General features: G+C 38.7%; 1 protein-coding gene across 1 annotated transcript in view; it reads right to left on the reverse strand.

The window, feature by feature from the left end:
- Positions 1-1,765: 1,765 nt before the first annotated feature.
- The window catches only part of TET1 (tet methylcytosine dioxygenase 1), an 88,690-nt gene continuing 70,186 nt past the window's right edge, over positions 1,766-20,269 (reverse strand). Inside the window, exons 9-12 of the mRNA XM_063307547.1 lie at positions 19,992-20,081; positions 18,162-18,299; positions 15,563-15,884; positions 1,766-14,683 (exon numbers count right to left, since the gene is read on the reverse strand). Coding sequence (XP_063163617.1) covers positions 13,560-14,683; positions 15,563-15,884; positions 18,162-18,299; positions 19,992-20,081 — 1,674 coding nt within the window. The 3' untranslated portion in view covers positions 1,766-13,559. The remainder of the gene's footprint in view (positions 14,684-15,562; positions 15,885-18,161; positions 18,300-19,991; positions 20,082-20,269) is intronic.

Raw genomic sequence — 20,269 nt, forward strand, 5'->3', positions numbered from 1 at the left:
CATCTTAAAGTTGTAAAGGTTAAGAAACACTGCTCTAATGAATGTCATGCATTAATTTTAAAGAAAAGGCTATGTTCAGTGATACAGCACCTATTTTGCATGCAGAAAATTCCAGATTCCTACCTTGACATTTTCCTGTAACTCTGGAATAATTAGAAAAACTGTGTCATATGATTGTATGTTTATTGGCACTTCATACAAAAAGATCACTAAAATCTGTTTTTTATTCAGGTTGTGCATCACATGTAGTACCATCATTGTAACTTTAACTAGATGGTGTTGAATGGGATCAAAAGAATATGCACATTAATGTTTTTTAACTAGATCCAACTTTTACCATTTTGTCATTTTGATCCAGCACCCCTCCACAGCAGCTGTTTTAGGATGCTGACTTAGCATTCCCCTTGCAGCCATTTTGTGATTTCAGAACACCCATGGACGTGAAAACATTAAGGGACCCTGTCACTGGTGTAGACGAGCCAGTGGGCTGAAGGAAGATTACTTTCCAATGGGCTTAATCCAAGGTTCGCACTTCATTAAACATCAGTTTCCGAGGGCTACAACAAATGCGTCCTTGTTGTGAAGTTATTGAGCGAAAAGAGCTGACATTTTCACTCACACTGTTTACTTGTCCTCTTGGGGATTTTTTAAAAAGAAGGGATGTTGCATCTTTCAGCAGGTACAGCACTTACTTTACTTCCCATTTTCCATTCTTACAGGCATAAAAATGATAAGACTACTTTTAGCAGTGCAGTAAGAGCAACGTTGTCTTCAGTACAGACCCCCAGTATGTGCTGATCCCAAAAAGCTAAGCAAGGTTGGGCCTAGATGGAAGACCACTAGGGAAAGTATGTATATGTATGTATGTGCTCACACATGTATTTATGTATGTGCCTGTGCATATATACACAAGTAAAGGTAAAGGTTTCCCTTGACGTAAAGTCCAGTCGAATCCGACTCTAGGGGGCGGTGCTCATCTCCGTTTCTAAGCCTTGGAGCCGGCGTTGTCCCTAGGGACACTTCCGGGTCATGTGGCCAGCATGACGACTCGGAACGCCGTTACCTTCCCGCCGAAGCGGTACCAATTCATCTACTCACATTTGCATGTTTTCGAACTGCTTGGTGAGCAGGAGCTGGGACGAGCAACGGGAGCTCACCCCGCCGCGCGGTTTCGAACCGACCTTCCGATCGACAGCTCAGCGGTTTAACCCGCAGCGCCACCGCGTCCCTTATATACACACATAAACATCCCTTTAAAGAAGGCAGCAACAAATCACTTCCTTACTGTTGCCAACAAAACTACACGTCCATGTCCATGAATTCACAATGAAGGAGACTTTCCTAGGACATAGCTCTATTACATTCTTGCTCTGGCAAAGCATAAATGGGTATTTAAAGGTGACTGAGGTTCATACTTCTACATTTATATGCAGCTTTGTAGGTAGATTGGCTAGATACAAATAAGATCCTTGGTACCAGTGTTCCCAGCTAACCAGTCCTAACTGGTCCATGAGAGCTGAACCAGAGAAATCATCATCAGCTGTTAGATGCAGAGATAACCTCTTACATCTTTTAATGCCTCCAGATCACTGCTTTTAGAAACAAGATTCAAAAAGCAAGTAACAATGAATCAAAGAGAATTCTACTGTATCTTCCAGCTATTACCACGTTTCATTCTGTTTCACGGATATGGACACCCTTTTAGCTCTATTTCTCGAGTGGAAAGAAGTGAACTCTAAATGAAAGAAAAAATAAAATGACCACATGCAAAATAGAAGTATAAAATTTATTTGAAACCATCCACAATGTTCTGTATTATCAGGAATGATACACTTTGTGATTTTTTTTTTTTTTTTGGAAAAAGCCATGACAAAAAATTAAAATACATTTTCCAATGACAGCAATTTTATCTTGCCTTTTTAGGTCATTTTTAAAGAAACATTTAAGGTTTAAACAGAGAGGACATACACAAGAAGAATAAAAAAACAGAACAAACCATCTTCACAATAACAACCCTTACATGTATGTTTCAATACAATTTCAATGCATCTTGCTATATGAACAAGAAATCATATACAACCACTGCTGTGCACCAAAGAGTAGCTTAGTATGATCTTTCAAGTAACATGCAGTCAAAACTCACACGTTTTCAAGTACTGCTGGTAAATGTTCCCTTGTCTGAAAATGTATTTCTCTCCGAAAGTAATGAAATAGTTTCTTTTTCCTGTAAGTATTGTGAAATAGTGAAGTGCTTTTCTTCCATTTATTATTAACTAAATATAATGGTAAATGGTAAAAATGTGTCTGCCTTTTCATTTTTCCACCATCAGATCTTCTTAATATAGTAGCTTGTTTAAAGGAAAAAAAATCAAAATCTAAGTTAAATGATGAAAAATAAATACGCAGCCCAGTTTTGTTTAAGACACACACACACAGACACACACCACACCACACACACAAATACAAGGAAATATTAGTCAACAACAGAACTCAAGTTTTTTTTTCTCATTTAGTATAATACTTCCGATTTAATTTTTTTCAGGTTATTAGAACTGAAGTTACTGCTCAGGCCATTGATAGGGGTTTACATTTCAGAGACAGTCTAGCAAAGGTTAGTCACAGCTAATTTCAGTTGAAATCCAAGGGACCCACACCCTGATCCTATGCACTTTTATTTAGAGAGCATTTCTTCAATAGAACTAGAAAGCAAGCCAAACTGAACACTTCCATCAAACACATTTAAGACACCCCCCCCCGCAAAAAAGTTTTTTTTTTTTAATGTCCAGAAAGTCTTGATCAGGTTGCTACATGATAAAGCAAGCAAGCAGGGAGAGGAAAAAAGCTGATATAAAAGCTTTCAAGCCTACCTTTACTTATTTTAAAATGGAATGTGGTAGAATTAGCAGACATACAAATGAGGATGCAGTTACAGAGGATGAAGAAATGAATAAAACAATTGGCTGATTCCTCCATTTTGGGTATAATTCTACACACTCTCACTTGGAAAAAAAGCCTCACAGATCTTAGTGGGGAATACCTCTAAGTACATATGTATCAGCCCAACTTCATTTATAAATACAAAGTGGAATCCTATGCACAATTACTCCAGTGTGAGTCCCACTGAACTTGTGGGGATTTACCTATGCGTAAACATGTATCAGATCAAACTGCACAGCTGCATTCTTAAGCATACTCCCTTGGGAATTACAAAGCTCCACGGAATTCAGCAGCACGTTTTGCATAAGCATGTTTGTGTTTGGCTGTTTGTCACTACTCATGTTTCTAGACTGCACATTTGGTTCAGATTATCTGAAATACAATCCAATGAACCTGTTTTTATGCTCAACAGCTTCTGAAACTTGGAGTGAACAGCTTTGCCCCTCACACATCTCTAGATCAGTGTTTCTCAACCATGGCAACTTTAAGCAAGATGTATGGACTTCAACACCTGGCTGGGGAATTCTGGGTTCAAGTCCTTACATCTTACTTAAAGTTGCCACGGTTGAGAAACACTGCTGTAGATAATAACCATACTTCTGAAAAATACCACCATTTGATTTTTTTTAAAAAAGCTCTTCAATATCTTGAAATATATGATTTTAAAAAATCTAATAACAAAATATTTTATTGTAATGATAATGCATATTTTACAAAGCATGACCAACATTTCCTGTTTTAGAGTCTTGGGCAACAGATACATTCACCATTAAAGGACATAAAATACAAAGTCTCAAAACTGCCAGCTTTTGCTAAAACCATTAAGTGACATTCACACTTTGTTCTAGTTTTGCAATTTTACCATGTAAGGCTTTTACAACATGGGAATTATAGCAGGAACCTAATTATAGGTACTGCCTCATTACAGAGCATGTCCTTTTTTTTTTTAGATTTTTATCCTGCCTTTCCCCCCCCCCCCCCCCATATACAGCTCAAGGTGGAGAACATACCTAATAATCCTTCCTCCTCCTATTTTCCCGGCAACAACCACCCTGTGAGGTGAGTTGGGCTGAGAGAGAGTGACTGGCCCAAAGACCAGTGTAATCTTGTATTCCTTTTTCAAATGAACTTTGACTACTGAAAGATTTCAATTGTCCTGCTAACCATTCAACTAAATGAGCTTGTACTTACACTTCTAGGCCACAACAAGTTTTAATTCTACTTTTAGCAAGAGAGTATTTCTAAGATGAATCTCCCATTAACAAGAGAAAGATTTTTGCTTTATTTTGTATTCCTGGAACGTTACATACAATGGTTACATGCAGAAGCAGTTGTGTGAAAGCATGAAAGTTGTGTCCGTTATTAATCCTATAAAATAGAAATTCCCCAGAATTGAGCCATGGAGTAATACATAAACAAGCTTCATGCAAGAAACTTATACCTGAATGTACAAAAATTTTGGAGCAATCCTTTATCAACAGTGTTTTGCTTTTCAGGACAGATTGGAGTCATTTAATGATTTGCTGTCTGGAGAGACAGAAGGAATATAACATATAACAATATATATTGTTATTAACCTCATCTGAAATCAGTGTGTGAATAGCATGGAAGATTACTTTTCTTTTTAACCTTTACCACAACAGAGCATGAAATTAAATAATATAAATCCTATTTTTTAAAAAAACTTTGGGAACTATAACCAAGACGACATTATTGGCAAAATATCTGTTTCAACATTGCCCGAACATTAAAATTTCAGCAGAATCCCACATTCTACTGGTATCATGGTTTAATTAACAATCTTGTATACAAATCAGTTATCACATTCGTTCTGTCGGCAAAGCAGACTGTGATATCTCTGCAGCAATAAACCTACATTCTGAACTATTGATTTTAATCTCTAATTTTCACAAGGAAAGAGAAAACTATCTAGTATGTGGTAAGATATGGGAACAAAAAACATCAAGGAAAATAATCCCTTATGGATTGCACATTTGGTTTATTTTATTATATTATTTCAGCATTGCATTTATGCCAGAAACCTTCAAGCTGGACATAAGATGGAAATGTTATAGGTACCTGCTTTAGTGACCTGGAAAATGGGTAGAGATAATTGATGCTTATACATGGAAAAAATCTACATTTTCTTCAGCTTACATGAATTGTAGTAAATTATATGCAAACTGTTTTTTCATGTTACAATAACATGGGATTATGATCATAGGGCCCTAAGTTGATTTGTAACTGCACTGTTCTTGATAGCTGATGAGTTGCAAGTATGTCAGTAGCACAATGGCATTCTATCTATACAGAACACTTTTACAATTACAATTAGTTCTAACTGTACAGGTAATTTGGAAGGATCACCCCCTACAAAGATACGTCCATCAAAAGGATAAAAACTTATTTATTTTGGCATGTACATTACTTTTATTAGCCAATAATCTACTTCATTCAATTTATGGGATGGGAAAGAATTCTCCCTTACTGTTTAAAATATGTTCCTCAACTGCAAACTTCCTGAAGGACAACTCAGATATAGATCCTTTAGATTCAGTCCCTTTTCATTCTGGACATTTGCTGATGAAATATTTGTGGATAAAGGAACATAGCTGACCCAGTGCTACAGAGAAAAAGCAGATACATTAACTTTTTGACATCCCATCTTTCTTCAGTAATAATGGGTTGGTCCTCCGGCTAGTTTTTCAGTTTCAAACCTCTACCCCCTGGTCTGGTTCACTCATGTCCCTTCAGTGCATATGCCTATGCAGTCAGAAGCAAATGAGCTTTGCTACTATATTATATTCTTATTTGTAGAATACCATAAGAAGTATATAAAACTATATCTTCTCTGGTAAACACTCACCCAGTTTTAATAAGAATAGATTTTCTTCCCTCTTGATTGATATAAAATGTTAAGATTTTACTGCCCATACTACCATATAGTTAAGGCATATAAGAAAAATATGAGGATCCAGCTGCCTAGCCCCTAATTTGAAGAGGGAGAAAGAATGCTTGTTCTTGGGCCAAATGAGCAAGGATTTTGTACACTCACAGAATCAGTATTTCATCTGTTCTAACCAGTTTAACCTCTTCAAATGTCAGTAAAGCTTCGGTCAGTGAGTGAGAGGAGAGCAATTTGTTCCCCTTCACTCTGACCCTTCCTGAGCTCTGAAATCTGCTCAGGAGGTTAGAGGGCAATCTAAAACAAATTCAGGGAAATAGGTGAAATGTGAAGTCCCATTCTATGAGTAAACGTAAATATGACAATGGATTTCTCTCTACAGTTTAGTGTGAATGGATTATTCTCTACAGTTTAATGTAAAGTATCAATAAATGTTGCTGTGCTATTTAACCAGGGCCATAATTAACACACTACATAACTGATTGACAAGGCTCAAAGGAAATAATTACATCTAAATGTAATTAGTAATACAATGGTGTGCTCCTTCTATCCTCCCTATTTTCTAGGTTGGCTGAATGATGAAAACTGAAATCTAACATTTGGAGGGCCAAAGAACTTTACTATTTCCATTACAAAGACAGAAGAGCTGAAGTCTTCAAACAACGGAAGCTGCTCAAAACAGATGATATATTAGTCCCAATCCAGAGCACTAATTATTTTTGCTCTCAGTGCAATCAGTGTCAGGGGTAACTGAAACTCAACTGATCTCCTTAGGATTTAACTAATACCCACTTTTATTAGAATGAGATCATGAAGGTCAAGATAAATGTGAAAAGTAGATAATACACAGTAATTGTAGGAAGCTGAAACTCCTAATGCATGGCTGTAAGTTTATAATGCTATTGCAAGACATAGGACCTTTTTTAGATTATTTCTTTAGAAATAATGTGCCAAAGTAGAGATACAGAAGGTTCATTGTACGAAGGACTGGTTCTTTTTAATACAGAGGAGATACAACTGTTTGCCTACATCTGATGATTTCAAGAAACACTACCCTAGAAAACATCCTGGCTATTGCAAAATTACTTCTAAGCAGAATGGCAAAGTTGCAGTAGGGCAGGTAGAAACAGCTCAAAAAGCAGTAAGAACAAAACACCGCTTCAATGGAGAGGCTTCACAATATCAGCTGTCATATTTGCATGTGTACCCAAGTCAAGGCTAAGACTACCCTAGCGCCAGCCTGTAAGGGATACAATAGACTATATGCCTGCGAAGCTCACCCCAATATTTGAAACCAAGTTATCTGCAGAAGACCTACTGTATGTGCTGCTATTTGGCTGCTAGGAATATTTTCACAGACCTCAAGTGAGTTGAAATGAAGAGAGCATTCATTCAGGTCTGATCTACCATTTTGGTCCAGTTCATGAGAACAAGCTGTTAAAATTGTTGCCCACTTTACAACTGAGCCAACAACTCACCTTTTCTTGTTGCCCTGGAAAGAGCAGTTAAGAGTGGGAAGGAAAATCCAGTGTGTGTGGCAAAGATTGGGCTCTGCACACACAGGCTAAGCCAGAACTCTGACAGAACTGGGCCAAGATCCTGGACCACGTAGAGTGGAAATGGCTGTCTCAGCTCTAATAGTATTGAAAATACTGGGATTTAACCTCCTAATTAAAATTTTACCTTCTATGGATTCCTCTTTAGTAGATCCTGACACACACAACTGACATTTCTATGAACAATATTGCATTAAGTCAACCACGTTTTAAACAGAAGTGTGGCTAATGAGTTTTGGATTGAGGTTGATGGCTCTTAACTAGTAAAGCCTTTCAGATTGCTTCAACCATCTATGCAGCGTATCGGGAATTTAAAAAAAGGGGAAAATATTTCTTTAAACATTCATACTTTCATCATGCACACTCAAGGATATCAAAGCTATTTATCTTTACATCTTCATTAAAGCAACTGGGAGCAAATATTGCAACATTTTATTATTAAGAAATGCCATTCTGTTCAAAAGGAGTTTTTTATATGGGAGATTTTTTTTCTGTCAGTCACTACATTTTTCAAGGGTTTCAATTTAGTTAATTTGTATTATCTAGAGCAGTTTCTGAATCTATGATATCCAGGTAAAGAAAAAGGTCAATCAAATTTGAATTGCTTGTAGTTCATGGCACTGCAATGTTTGAAAATTCCTGTCTTAGTGATGTTGTTGTGACTCCGTGTTTTTTAAATCTTTGTTGAAAGAATATAGCATTTTAAAAGACATATCAGTATGTTCTGACAATTAACTACTTTGATATTTCTCATTTTGAAGGGCTAACACACTGAATTAGTTTCTGAAAAGGTTGTTGCCAAATTTAAGTAACACCCCTGCATTCATTACAGGACCGAACTAATTAGATGCCTCAAGCAAGCTCTTTACAGACAATCTAATCAATAGGGTCTTGTTTCAACAAATCATGGAAACTATGCATATGATTTCCTTTCTGGGTCCTTGGCAGCTCCAGAACAGCCAACATTGAATCTTAGACCATATAGGGTTTAGGCTGCTGCAGGTGTCTGAAAGTTTTGATGCTTGCATCAGCCCAAGGAGTTGCTCTTACAAAGCAAGAAAAGTTATTAAAAGTCATTGCTGCTACAAGCTAATTCACAAAAGTACATCAGTGTCTAGGTACAAAGGATAAATATTTTGAAATGCTACAATAAATAACTTACAGTTGTATATACAGTATATTCTCACTCTGCATGCTTGATGGATGCTTGCTTGTAAAGCAGCAGTTAAGTGAGATAATATGAGAAACGTTACCTTTTAGGTGCAACTATCATTTTGTAAGCAGTACTGTTTTACAAATTGATGCTGATTAAAATATAGGGCTGAACCCAGAACAAAACTTAGAAAACATTTCTTAATTTCAGCAGTATAATTGCAACGTTTGGGTAACCTGATGTATCTAATGAAATATTTACTAGCTGCTAAAAACAATCATGCAGTTCCATCTTTAATTCATTCAAGTACACTCTTTGGAACCTAATAAGATGATCTCAAAACCAGTGGACGTCCAAGTAACAAATCGTACTCCTTGCTCGACTGTAAAGACACGTTGTCCCCCTGTTTAGCATTGTCGTTTTAAGAGCTGGTATTTACTGGCAATATAGCAGTAATTTTTCTATAGGTAAAAACAAGTGAAAGCACCAACCTACTCAAGGACAGGGATTAGAGATCTTTGATTTAGAAATGCCAATCTTCATAATTTGAACCATCTTTATCTACTACTGTCACAATCTGAATTTTCTACTGTAGTACCTATAGAAAAGGAATCAAAAGGAATTTAATCCTAAATATTTTATTAGTAGTGTATGCTCCATAAATTTCAGGTTGTAACGATGCCATCCTACATACATTCATTCAGAAATAAACCCAAACTGTTCAATGGGACTTACTATAAGCATAAAAAGATCAGCAAACTAAATAGCATACACCTATAATGCAGAAATTATAACTGAGGGAGGGGTTGTGGCGCTTGTATCTGGGTTGAGCAGAACTAGGATGAAGTGTAGAAGTTTTCCACATACACAGTGGAGGATTTTCCCAGGAAACTTTTTTCCTCAGAATTACTAGAAAGGATGACTAAATTAAAGAAAAGTGTACACTTGAGTTGCTGGATGATTTCACCCTACTTATTGTAATGACAGCTATTATTTTTTTAATAAATTTTAGGTTCACAAAAAATATACAGTTCTTAAAATGTAAATCTAAGGCACACAAAATTACCATACCAATTTAATGTATATATCCAAGAAGCAGAAAACTGCTGGTACAAAATGGTGATATAATATTGACTTTTATTATTTACAATCCTTATATATTCTCTATCTGAACCAACCATAATCTTTGAACTAAGAAAAATGCAGCATATGGGGTTTTTTTTGTTTTTTTTTACAAAGTTCGCTTTAAAAATAGAAAGATTGGGTTCTTTTTCTCTTTATATACTTTTTTAGAATGTTATGACTCCAGTTATTCAATAAGCTGTTGCATAAAGATTGCTAACGGTATCTTGACTAACAAGTATGAAGATGTGATCCAAAATTGTTGGCCAGCCATGAATGATGATATTCAGAGGGTACCTCTTCGTAAGATCATAGATCAAAACAGGTTGAGCTTTCTCAGCCCTCACCAAAATCAGTGAAACGTGCTGGATTACATACCCCTGATTTCAATAAAACATCTCAAAATCTTAATCCTCACTGACTTAGGCAAATTTCTCTAACATCTATCTGCAAGCAGAAATGTTTTTTGTGTATTCAGCTGCCTAAGTGGGAATGCAATGGGCAAACATAAAAAAAATCTAGCACCAGGCTGCCTAGCATACATGCATATCATTTAACATGATCAGCATCACCTATAACGGCATCCATCAGCTATTAGGTCAGAGACGGGGAGGGGACAGACACACAGCAGCATCAAAACATACTGTTCTTATCTTCACTTTGCCTGACAACTTATTTGCTAGACAGAACAGTGGTGACTGCCCATTTGGGATGGACAGAGTGGAGTTGCTCTAGACCAGTGTAAATGTCTAATGTTACGCAAATGAGCTACATGAGTAACTGGAATGAATTCCACATTCTGAACATTTGGAATCCTAAGTGACAAAGGGGAAACCGGTGTTCCCCAACTTAGTGCCTTTAATATGTTCTTTTACTTCCACTCCAATAATCCTCCAGTCAGCAAATTCTTTGGAGAAGGCTAGGGCAAGCCATATAAATCAACTATTTCTTTCTTGACCAAATTATCTTTTCAGATTAAATACACAGCAAGGGTAGACAATAATAATAAAAGCACCATGTCTAGATTTTGTAAAAAAAAAAACAGATCTAGACATTTATTTGTTACAGCACCACTGTAAGATATTATCAAGTATGTTATCATAAATCTTTTATTTCTGGTTATTCCTGTGGCACTTATGTACATCATGGAGAGGGAGAGAGGGATGTAAAACCAAAAAAGTTAACCTCATGCCTGCCCTGATTAGGTTGGATTGGTCAATTATCAGTAAATAGCCCAGTTCTTGAATATAAACTATAGGGTGTGTTACTCACAAAGGCTCATAATATGATAATATGATAATAACTGGCTAATTCAAATTACCAAACTATACAAAAAGAAAAGCCTGAGATAGTCCCCTAATGTTTAAAATTAAGATGTTGCCATCAGGACAAATGGATGCTACGTGATTTGGTTAATTCATTACTTGGAATCAAGGTATGATTCACACATACTCACAGCCCTGCTCAAATTGGACTGATCAAACTCACTGGTTTAGCTTCAATAATATATATCCTTTAGACTATGGCATCCAAATAATTAGGACTGATAAAATCCCTGCCATCCAGCTGTCTAAAAACCTGATATTGTTAATTTGGAATTAGCTTCTTCCCTTTTCCTCATTCAGAAGTATACCGGATTCTCCTGATTCTGGCTGCCCAGAGTCCTGAACTATGTTTTAATAGTTCTGCTTCTCATCAGAGCTGACGAGAGCAGTGTTGATCACACAGATGCTGTTGTATCACACTTGAGATTTTCAGTATTTAATATCAAAGCTCTGTGATTATTGGATCATTTAATGTTGCTGCTGTTAAACAAAGGATGTGGACACCCCAGATGACAGGTGCTGAGAAATGAGAAGCAGTAGCAAGATGTTGGGAAAACCCAGTTGTGGGTAACCAACGTGTAGCCCATGATGTACCTAAGCTAGTTGACAGCTTTCAAGTCTGCTGGAAGACATAATCCTGCCTCTAGTACTGAATCTTCGATCTAGTTAACTTCTGTCTACAGAATGGACCTCTGGGCATGGGCAGCTAAATCTCTTCAGCCAAATCCCATTTATCCTGATTACATCTTGGCAGCTGTCTTCCCTAGTTCTTGACTGAAACAAAAACCTGAGCTGATCAATCCAGCCACTGCACTTTAGAAATTCAATTAACAAGCTCTGGCACATGGAGTGCAAACAGGAATACTGCTCAGAGTTCCCAGGTTGGAAAACATTTGCAAATGCTCTGCACCTGTAATGCTATAGAGGTTATCGTTCAGAAAAGGGCATGATGCAAAGAGGGAAGTGTATGTCACATGGTTATTTTGCCACCAAGAACTCACCCATCACACTACGGATGGGTCTCAAACACAGACGGCAGAAACGAGACTGCTGCCTATCGCAGATCTCATTTCCTGACTGGAGGTGCCAAGTGGGCTGTGGAACTATGCACATTTTGTGGAATTAATCTCTTGAATATTGGTGTTTCTTATTCTGACACGGGCGGGGGGGAGGAGATACAATACAATCAGATGTTCACTTACCTGGCAGCAAGCCCCACTGGGCACAGTGGGACTGAGCTTCGAGTAAACCTGCCTAGACTGGGTTGATAAAACCCTCTCTAGTGGACAGTTCACCACTGAAGAACATTCTGGATGCTTAATCAACTCAGATGTATTCTAACATTGCTGATAGGGCAGATCTCTTCAAATCCAACATATTAACAAGGCATTGCAATTTATGCCACTGAGGCTCTAGAAAAATCCTTTCCTAACATGGTGACTTCCAGATGGATGGAACTGCATCCTGGCAGCTGTATGCCAGCCCATCTGGATGACGCCTGATTGGTTTGTCCCGTGAAACTTTGAATGCTCCCGATGAGACAACATTTGCCCTTATTGCTCCAATTATAAACTCTAGCAAATAAATTCTTTAAAAAAAAAGACCCTAGAAATACAAGTATAGATAAACTGCTTAATTTATATCTGCAAATATTGAATTTTCTGGACTTTTTTACCCTTTTATTTAGAAACAAAAATAATGGAAAAAAGGGAAGGGAAGAATCTAAAACCCAAGTATCCTCAGTATCGATGAATTGTTGTAGCAATATGGAACTTTACATAGTAAGAAAAAATAAATTCCTTGGTAGAGAATGCACAAACCTTAGACAAATGTGATCCTTATACTATTTCAAGTTAACTTTAAAAATAGAAAGTGCTTTTAAATATATATATTTACATTTATACCCTCCAATCATTATGAGTGATATTTGTTTGCATGTGAATACATGTGGATCATACGCACATGCACACACAAACTATACATACATGAAAAAAATCTATATACAAATAAATCATCATTGGTTCTTTCTCCTTAAACTGGGATTCACAGCAGTGATTGGAAGCTGTAAGAGCAATGGCACCATGAAGAAATAAAATCAGCTTATTTTAAACTGTTCAATGTGATTAAGCACCAAGAGCTGTGTATAGCTAATACTGTATAACTTGATTTTACATAATAAAAGAAGAAATCATTTAAAATCTTTATGAAAAGCCCATTTATAATAAACAGACAATTCAAAGCACCAAAGTATAAATTCCAAAAAGGTAATAAACCAAGTAATTTAATCAGAGTTAATAACCTAGCCAAATTTTCTTAAAGATACAATGTGTGCGCGTGTGTGCGCTGCATATGAATACATGCGCACATATACACACACACTTGAGAATCACCAGATGTTAAAATATATAAAGTCACAGTTAAAAAATAATAATTTTTACCTCAGCCTTCAAAATGGTTGAGATGAACAAAGAGTAAACCACATGAGACTTTGTTCTTTAACAGCACCTTAAGGATTGTGTAACACTGCTCCAAGGCAAAAGTTATGTCGTTGCTATAAAAGCTTACGCCCAATGGTTATAAGGCCCTGCAACTCGTGTGAGGGCATAAGTAGACACTGTTACGATATTATCATGAGTTACTGTTAATGCTCTGCGAGATGGAATTTGGTTGAATTCATTTTCTTCATAGAAAATCTCTTGGGTTGCATTGGTCTGATTCGCATTCTTGTCATTGGCTGGTAGATTGGTAGTTTCAGTTCCTGATTTTCCGGCTTCTTTCTCTTTCGCTCTCTCGGCCATCTTGGCCTCCCACAGTGCTATCCCATGTTTTGGCTCATTTAAGTTTTTGTGTTGGTAAAAGACTAAAGAGATCCGCGTGGGATGATTCCTGTTTGGCTTTTTAAGAGGAGTTGTGGCATGCAGTTCACGCCGTGCACATTCAATTAAGATGGAACCATGTGACGGTGCTACAGCTACCCCGCCAATGTCATTATCTAAAAAGTTATGCTCGCTGTCGGACCACATTTCTTCTGCTTTTTCTTCAGAATCTGTGTGTTTTAAGAACTGGCTGCTGGACTTGTTCTCCATAGTGGCAGAACCACAGCCTGGACTTGGCCGCAAGCCACTTTTTTGCATTGGGTGCTCTTGGGAAGAACAAATTTCATTTCTAGAGACATCTTCTGGGGCATTCAGTGGCACTGCTGACTCACAAGATCTAGCCACCTGTGAGGCAGAAGAGGATTTTAAGTTAATTTCACAATTTTGCTTGTTAACTACTTCATGTTCAGTGGTGAGGGGCGGACTCTCTGTGTTGACTGCCGACCTCAACATAGTCAGGTCTTGAAGAAATGGGGGCACACCATTTCTCTTCTCATCCATCAAAATTCCAGTATAATCACCAGCGGACAAGTCAAAGTTATTACCTTTGGATGTCACATGAGGTTTATTACTACTGCATTGTAAATACCCGTAGGGAGTAGAAACATCTTCTTGGCTATTAGTCACTGGCATTAGACCACCGCTTAATGGAGAGCAAGAGGGTAAGCTATCCAGTTTTAAAGGAGAGCAAGGAGCATGTTGCTTTAACAGAGGGCAATTGGTAGTAGCGCCTGAATTAGGTTTTATGGCAGAGAAGTGTTCAGCAGTCTCCATTTTTGTCTCAGGGTGCACTATATTCTTTTTGCTCCCTAAGGAGAAAAAAAAGTAAGCTGGTTTCAAATATAAAGTTTTGGTTTTTTTTCCCTACAGATGCTTGATAAATACATATATGTTTCATCTATCCATTTTAATTTCTCCTCAATGCAGACGTATTTTTTCAGTCTGGGAATATATTTGCCATCACATTTTCAAGTGTATTTTTATCCAAGCTACAATTTCTTTTCATGAAAATGAAGACTCAAAATTCCAGTAACAGCTTGCATATTATACAGAGGTATGTAGGGCATTGACATCACATATTTAAACCAAATGGGGGGCTGCCTCCATATGTGCCATTTTGAGCTCTCAGAAAGGGTGGGGTGGTGGTTGGAGGATATAAATGCAGTGAACGATAATCATATATACAGTATATGGACCATCACATATGTGAAAATGTTCAAATTGAGACGACTTCCAGTCTGTATAAATGGAAGTATGAAGTAGAATGAGCAGTTACAAAATGGTCAAAATCAAAACTATTTTTCCTATTATTCTTCATGCTTTCTTAATGCCATGTATTTTTAAGATTTAAAAAAACCTTACAGAATCATCTTCTACTGCATGGTTCTATCAGGTCACATATATTGTAAAACAGTGTTTCTCAATCGTGGCAGCATGAGGAGTGAGGAATCCAGAGAGCTGAAGTCCACACATCTTCAAGTTGTGAAGGTTGAGAAACACTGTTGTAAAACATAGTGCTGAAATGATTTTCCTTTCAATGTTTTACTTTGTTCCACCTTGATTCTTCTATTAGACACACAAATGAAAACTTCTACATGACAAATTCCAAATTCTAAAGATCACCACTCCTCTCTTACTAGCATGCATCTATCACTATCAGCTATTATTTGAAGCTCTGTTGTACCTACCCAAACTTTGTGACATTTTCCTGGTATTTTCTGGCACTCCAGTTTTCCCCCTGACAGGCATAGAATGCTTTTTTTCGGCTAAACTTTGCTTCTTTGCTTCTGGTTTTTTCTTTGTTGCCCTACGTGGTTCAGCTAACATTCTCACTTCTCGGGGGAAAGCAGTTAGCACCTGTATTGCCCCAGTTTTAATCTTGGCTTCCAGCCCCTCTTCTGTGCCAAATTCATCTGTCTGTGAAATTTTGTAAAGAGGTAACACATGAAGCTGCTCATCATTTGGTATCACACCTACTGTACGGTTGTCTTCTTTTGTTAAAGTACAAACCTAGCCAGAAAGGGAAAAAGCAGGTTTTTAATAAGTATCCTTATATAGAGATACACAATCAATTTCAGTGAAGAATATATTACGTGAATTTTTAAGCTTAAAGGTCGCAAAGTTAACCTATTTCACGCACTTATCATGATTGATTATATATGTATGTATGTATGTATGTATATGTGTGTGTGTGTGTGTATGTATGTGTATATATATATATATATATATCATATGTAAAGCACAACTAGTAAAGTAACACTGATTATATGGTTTGTTTCGAAATTATACATGAACAGTAGGTTATAATTTATGCAGTATGACATTAAGAGTACAATATAATTACCCATATAGACCTTATGAGAAATGTATCTGCTAACTTCAGCAGAACCTACTTCTAGGTAAGTATTAGGAGCACACCCTAAATTGAAGAAATGAGAAATAGTGTTTCAGTTATTTAGAAAACAATCTAAAAGGGGATTGGTTTGACCATAAAGAAGGAATGTGCCCTAACAGGATCACCAAAAGCCAGCCATCCTTCACCTGGCACTCTTCAGATATTGGACAACAATTCCCCAAATCCTGTGCTGAGTGGGAGTTCTGGAACATTATCCAACACATCTGAAGAGCTGGGGAAGATTGAATTGTCTTGGACAACCCAAAAAAGATAAGTTCCTAATCTACAGAAGCTCGGGTAATGAAGGCCATTTAATAAAACTACAGTTAAGCCATCCTGCTGAATGGTGACTAAAAAACACACAGTCCCTCCTCTGGGGGGAGATGGGGGGTGGCAAAATTTGATGAATAAATAAATATATAACTTTGTGAGAAAAACGGTGAGAGCTGGCTTGTCCAACATGCCTTGCCTTGATGGGGTTCTCTTATGCCACCAAACTCTGCACTCAGAAGCAAGCAGTTGTGATGGCAACTCTGAAAAGTCAAAGGATTACAGTTTCCGTTCTTAAAACTAATTAACAACACTTCAAGTTTGTTTGGGGGCCCTATGCAAACCAAACTGCCCAAACCTGGAGCCCCAAACGAGATCTTGGTGCCATCCCAAACTCTCCCTTGTCTGAAAAGTCCTGGGTTCTGCACCATGAGCCTTATACCTGGCTTCAGCCAGAGAGAAAGAATGGTAAGTAAGAAGGCATTGATGCTGCCTTCTTCTGGAGTAGCCTCATCACTTAGAAGTGATTCTAAGGGGGAAATGCAAAGGGGGCTTGGGGGAGGGGTGGGGAAGTGGGCAAGTCATCTGGGACTTGACCCCGGGCCAAATCTTGTCATTAACTGTAATCATAGACAAAAGGCTGGATGTGTCATTTCTTCCTCCTCAACACTCCTGCCTCCCTTCTTCAAAGCATCAGCCTCCAAGGACAACCGGATCAGGGCTAAGTAGCGTATCTCATGAACAGCAGCGCAGTCCAGGCTGCACAAAAGCCCATGGAAGGAGAAGAAATTCAAACCTCCAAAGAGATTTCCTCTTAATGCACTCACTTATAAAAGAGGGCTGGAGGTTCCTAGCCCAGTTCTCAAGACTCTATAACTTCTTGCACTGAAATTCTTCACTGAAGTCTGTGTGATTCTTGCTTCCTTGACTGTGCCCTGCATTCCAGGTCTTGGTCATAATGACAGGAGAGACCCCTAAGAAATGGATTGATCAGCAAATGCTAACCACCCATTACAGATACAGAAGAACTTTCCTGCAGCCCAGGGCTGTGAGCCGAATGTCAGGCTCACTGCCAAGACCTTGACAGAATTTCCTGGGTACTTGACTGGGCTCTAAGTTTGTATCCAGCCTGAAGGACCCCAGAACACACAAAACAAGTTAGATAAGAATCTTTACTGCAAGCTAGGAAGAAGCCACGAAATCAGTTGATTGCCCTCTGTCAACATGAAAGTGCAATTCCGTTTTTATTCCCACTGCATTTTGATTCAGATGCTTCTTTCTCCCATGCCTCCCATTGTTTAAATTAACTTTCTGCCCTGTACTTCTTGGCCCTGAACCTCGGGGGACTGACATCTCTGCCCTGAGAAAGTCTTTCCCTTGATTTATGACATCATAACTAGAGATTTAGAGGTGGATTTTGTATGGGACTGCAGAAACTAACCAACTCTTAGGCAGTATTTAACCTCAGTAACCAAGAAAGCAATAATTTATTGTACATTCATTGCATTTTACATCATTTATGGTAGAGAAGTGAAAAAAAATGGTAAGTCAAGTAAACAGAGAGCGTGCAACTTTGATGCAGCTCATGGCAAAGGAGACGCAGCGCCCCAAATGTTACATACCACAGTGCTTCCATTGTGCATGTTGTGAGTATCCTTGTGTGCGTGGGCACAGAAATCAATGCAAGCTGTCACCCCAGAGAAAGGCCGGCCATTCTTGGTCCCAAGCCGACAGTCAGGACCCAGATGCTCATTTTCCACCTTCGAAAACAAGGCAATGAGGTCTTATTTCAGGAACAGAGTGCAGCACCCTCTTGCCAGCTTCAGGGGCACACTTCATTTGCAATCAAAAGCAAGATGGAGAAAACACAGACTTACACTTGACCCATGTATTGATGTTTACAAAGCATATGGCTTTTCTGCTTATTTTATTTATGCATTTTTAATTGCTACTTGAGAGTCAGTTTGGTGCAGTGGTTAAGGCATCAGGCTAGAAACCGGGAGACCGTGAATTCTAATCCTGTCTTAGGCACAAAGCCAGCTGGGGGACCTTGAGCCAGTCACTTACTTTCAGCCCTAGGAAGGAGGCAATGGCAAACCACTTCTGAAAAAAACTGCCAAGAAAACTTCAGGGACTTGTCCAGGCAGTCTCCGAGAATCAGACACGATTGAAAGGATTAAAAAAAAAAATTGCTACAAAGAGCAGGGATGCTGCAAGAGCCAAATCCAGGGAATATCTGCTTCACTCCAGCTTGAAGGGTTAAAATGTGATCATGATCATATTTAACCATATTTTAAAAAAATTCAGAAGGTATGCCATTAATCCAGTCCCCTCTTTCTCTCCTACCTAATGCTCACTTCCGCCAGGAGCTCACTTTCGCCAGGTTAAGTGGGCTCACTTAACACCAAGCCATACAGGTAGTCCTTGCTTAACAATGATAATTAGGACCGGAATTCCGGCACTCCCCACTGCTGCCATTAAGCAAGGATTGCACGTCATTAAGCGAGTCCCAGGTGGCTCACAAGCAGGCTGGCTAGCAGGTAAGGCGTGGCACATGTGCAGCGGGCCGGGGTGGCTGCTGCCAGGCAGGGGACAGTGCAAGCAACTTACCAGAGCAACGTGTGACCTTCCCTGCTGGCTTCCTCATGGATTTTGCTTGGGGGAAGCCAGCAGGGAAGGTCGCAAAGGGCGATCACATGACCGCGGATGCTGCAACCGTCGTAAGTGCAAGCTGGTTGCCAAGTGCCCGAATTGCAATCACGTGACCACAGAGGCCCTGGGACAGCTGGGACTTCAAGGACCGGTTGTAAGTCTCCTTATTCAGTACTGTCGTGATTTCGAATGGCTGCTGAACAAACGGTTACTGAGGACTACCTGTAGTTCAATCTGACTGCATTGTGTTGCACATGCCAAAACAGATGGAGTTACACAAAATGCTACACTAAGCTTGGGCAACCTTTTGCTGACTGAAGGTGATGCAACATTTGGGGGGAGCAGAGGGCCACAATGGGGGGCACTCCAAGCATGTGGGCAAGGCTGGGTTCTTGGGGGAGGCTTGGGGTTGCTCTTTTGTGTTTTAACTATGCTTATTTTGGGGCTTTCCTTTTTGGGGTAATCTGTTTCCCACCTCAGTAGCTGCTGTAGGTTTTCAACAATCATGGAAAGAGGGAAATATGAGAGGGCTTATAAGGGCTGCAAAGACAAACTTAAAGATTTGGGGCCATAAGTTGTCCATTCCTGCAAAAAGACATAAATCATTGTTTACAAACCATAAAAGGAGAGTTCACACACTGTACTAGTTAAAATCCAAGAAACAATATTGGGGGTGAGTGCAATCTGTGGACTCAGATACTAAGTAAATGCCTCTAGGGGACACTGCAGCTTTAAATCTGTCACTGACCCTGACAATAAAAGGGATGTGATGGGGCATTGTGAAGCGTTCACCAACCTACCTGGTTCTGGAAAGCATCAGGGGCAAGTTTCTGATATAACGGAGCCACATCGGTAGCCAAAGTCTGCAAATTGTTTTCCAGATTTTCTTCCTAGACACAGAGAAAGCAATTACCCCATAATTGTAGTGTTTATGAACAAACCAATTAGTGAAAGCAACATTTATTGCAGCTTATATTTGAAACCTAAGTTTTCTACTGTAGTAGTAAAACTGTAAAAATTGGTCAGGCACAGGGGAAAACATTTCTTTCTCCCTTGCAAGGGGTCCATTTCTTAGCCC

This window comes from Candoia aspera, chromosome 6 (genome assembly GCF_035149785.1).
Source record: "Candoia aspera isolate rCanAsp1 chromosome 6, rCanAsp1.hap2, whole genome shotgun sequence".
In the NCBI taxonomy this organism is placed as follows: domain Eukaryota; kingdom Metazoa; phylum Chordata; class Lepidosauria; order Squamata; family Boidae; genus Candoia; species Candoia aspera.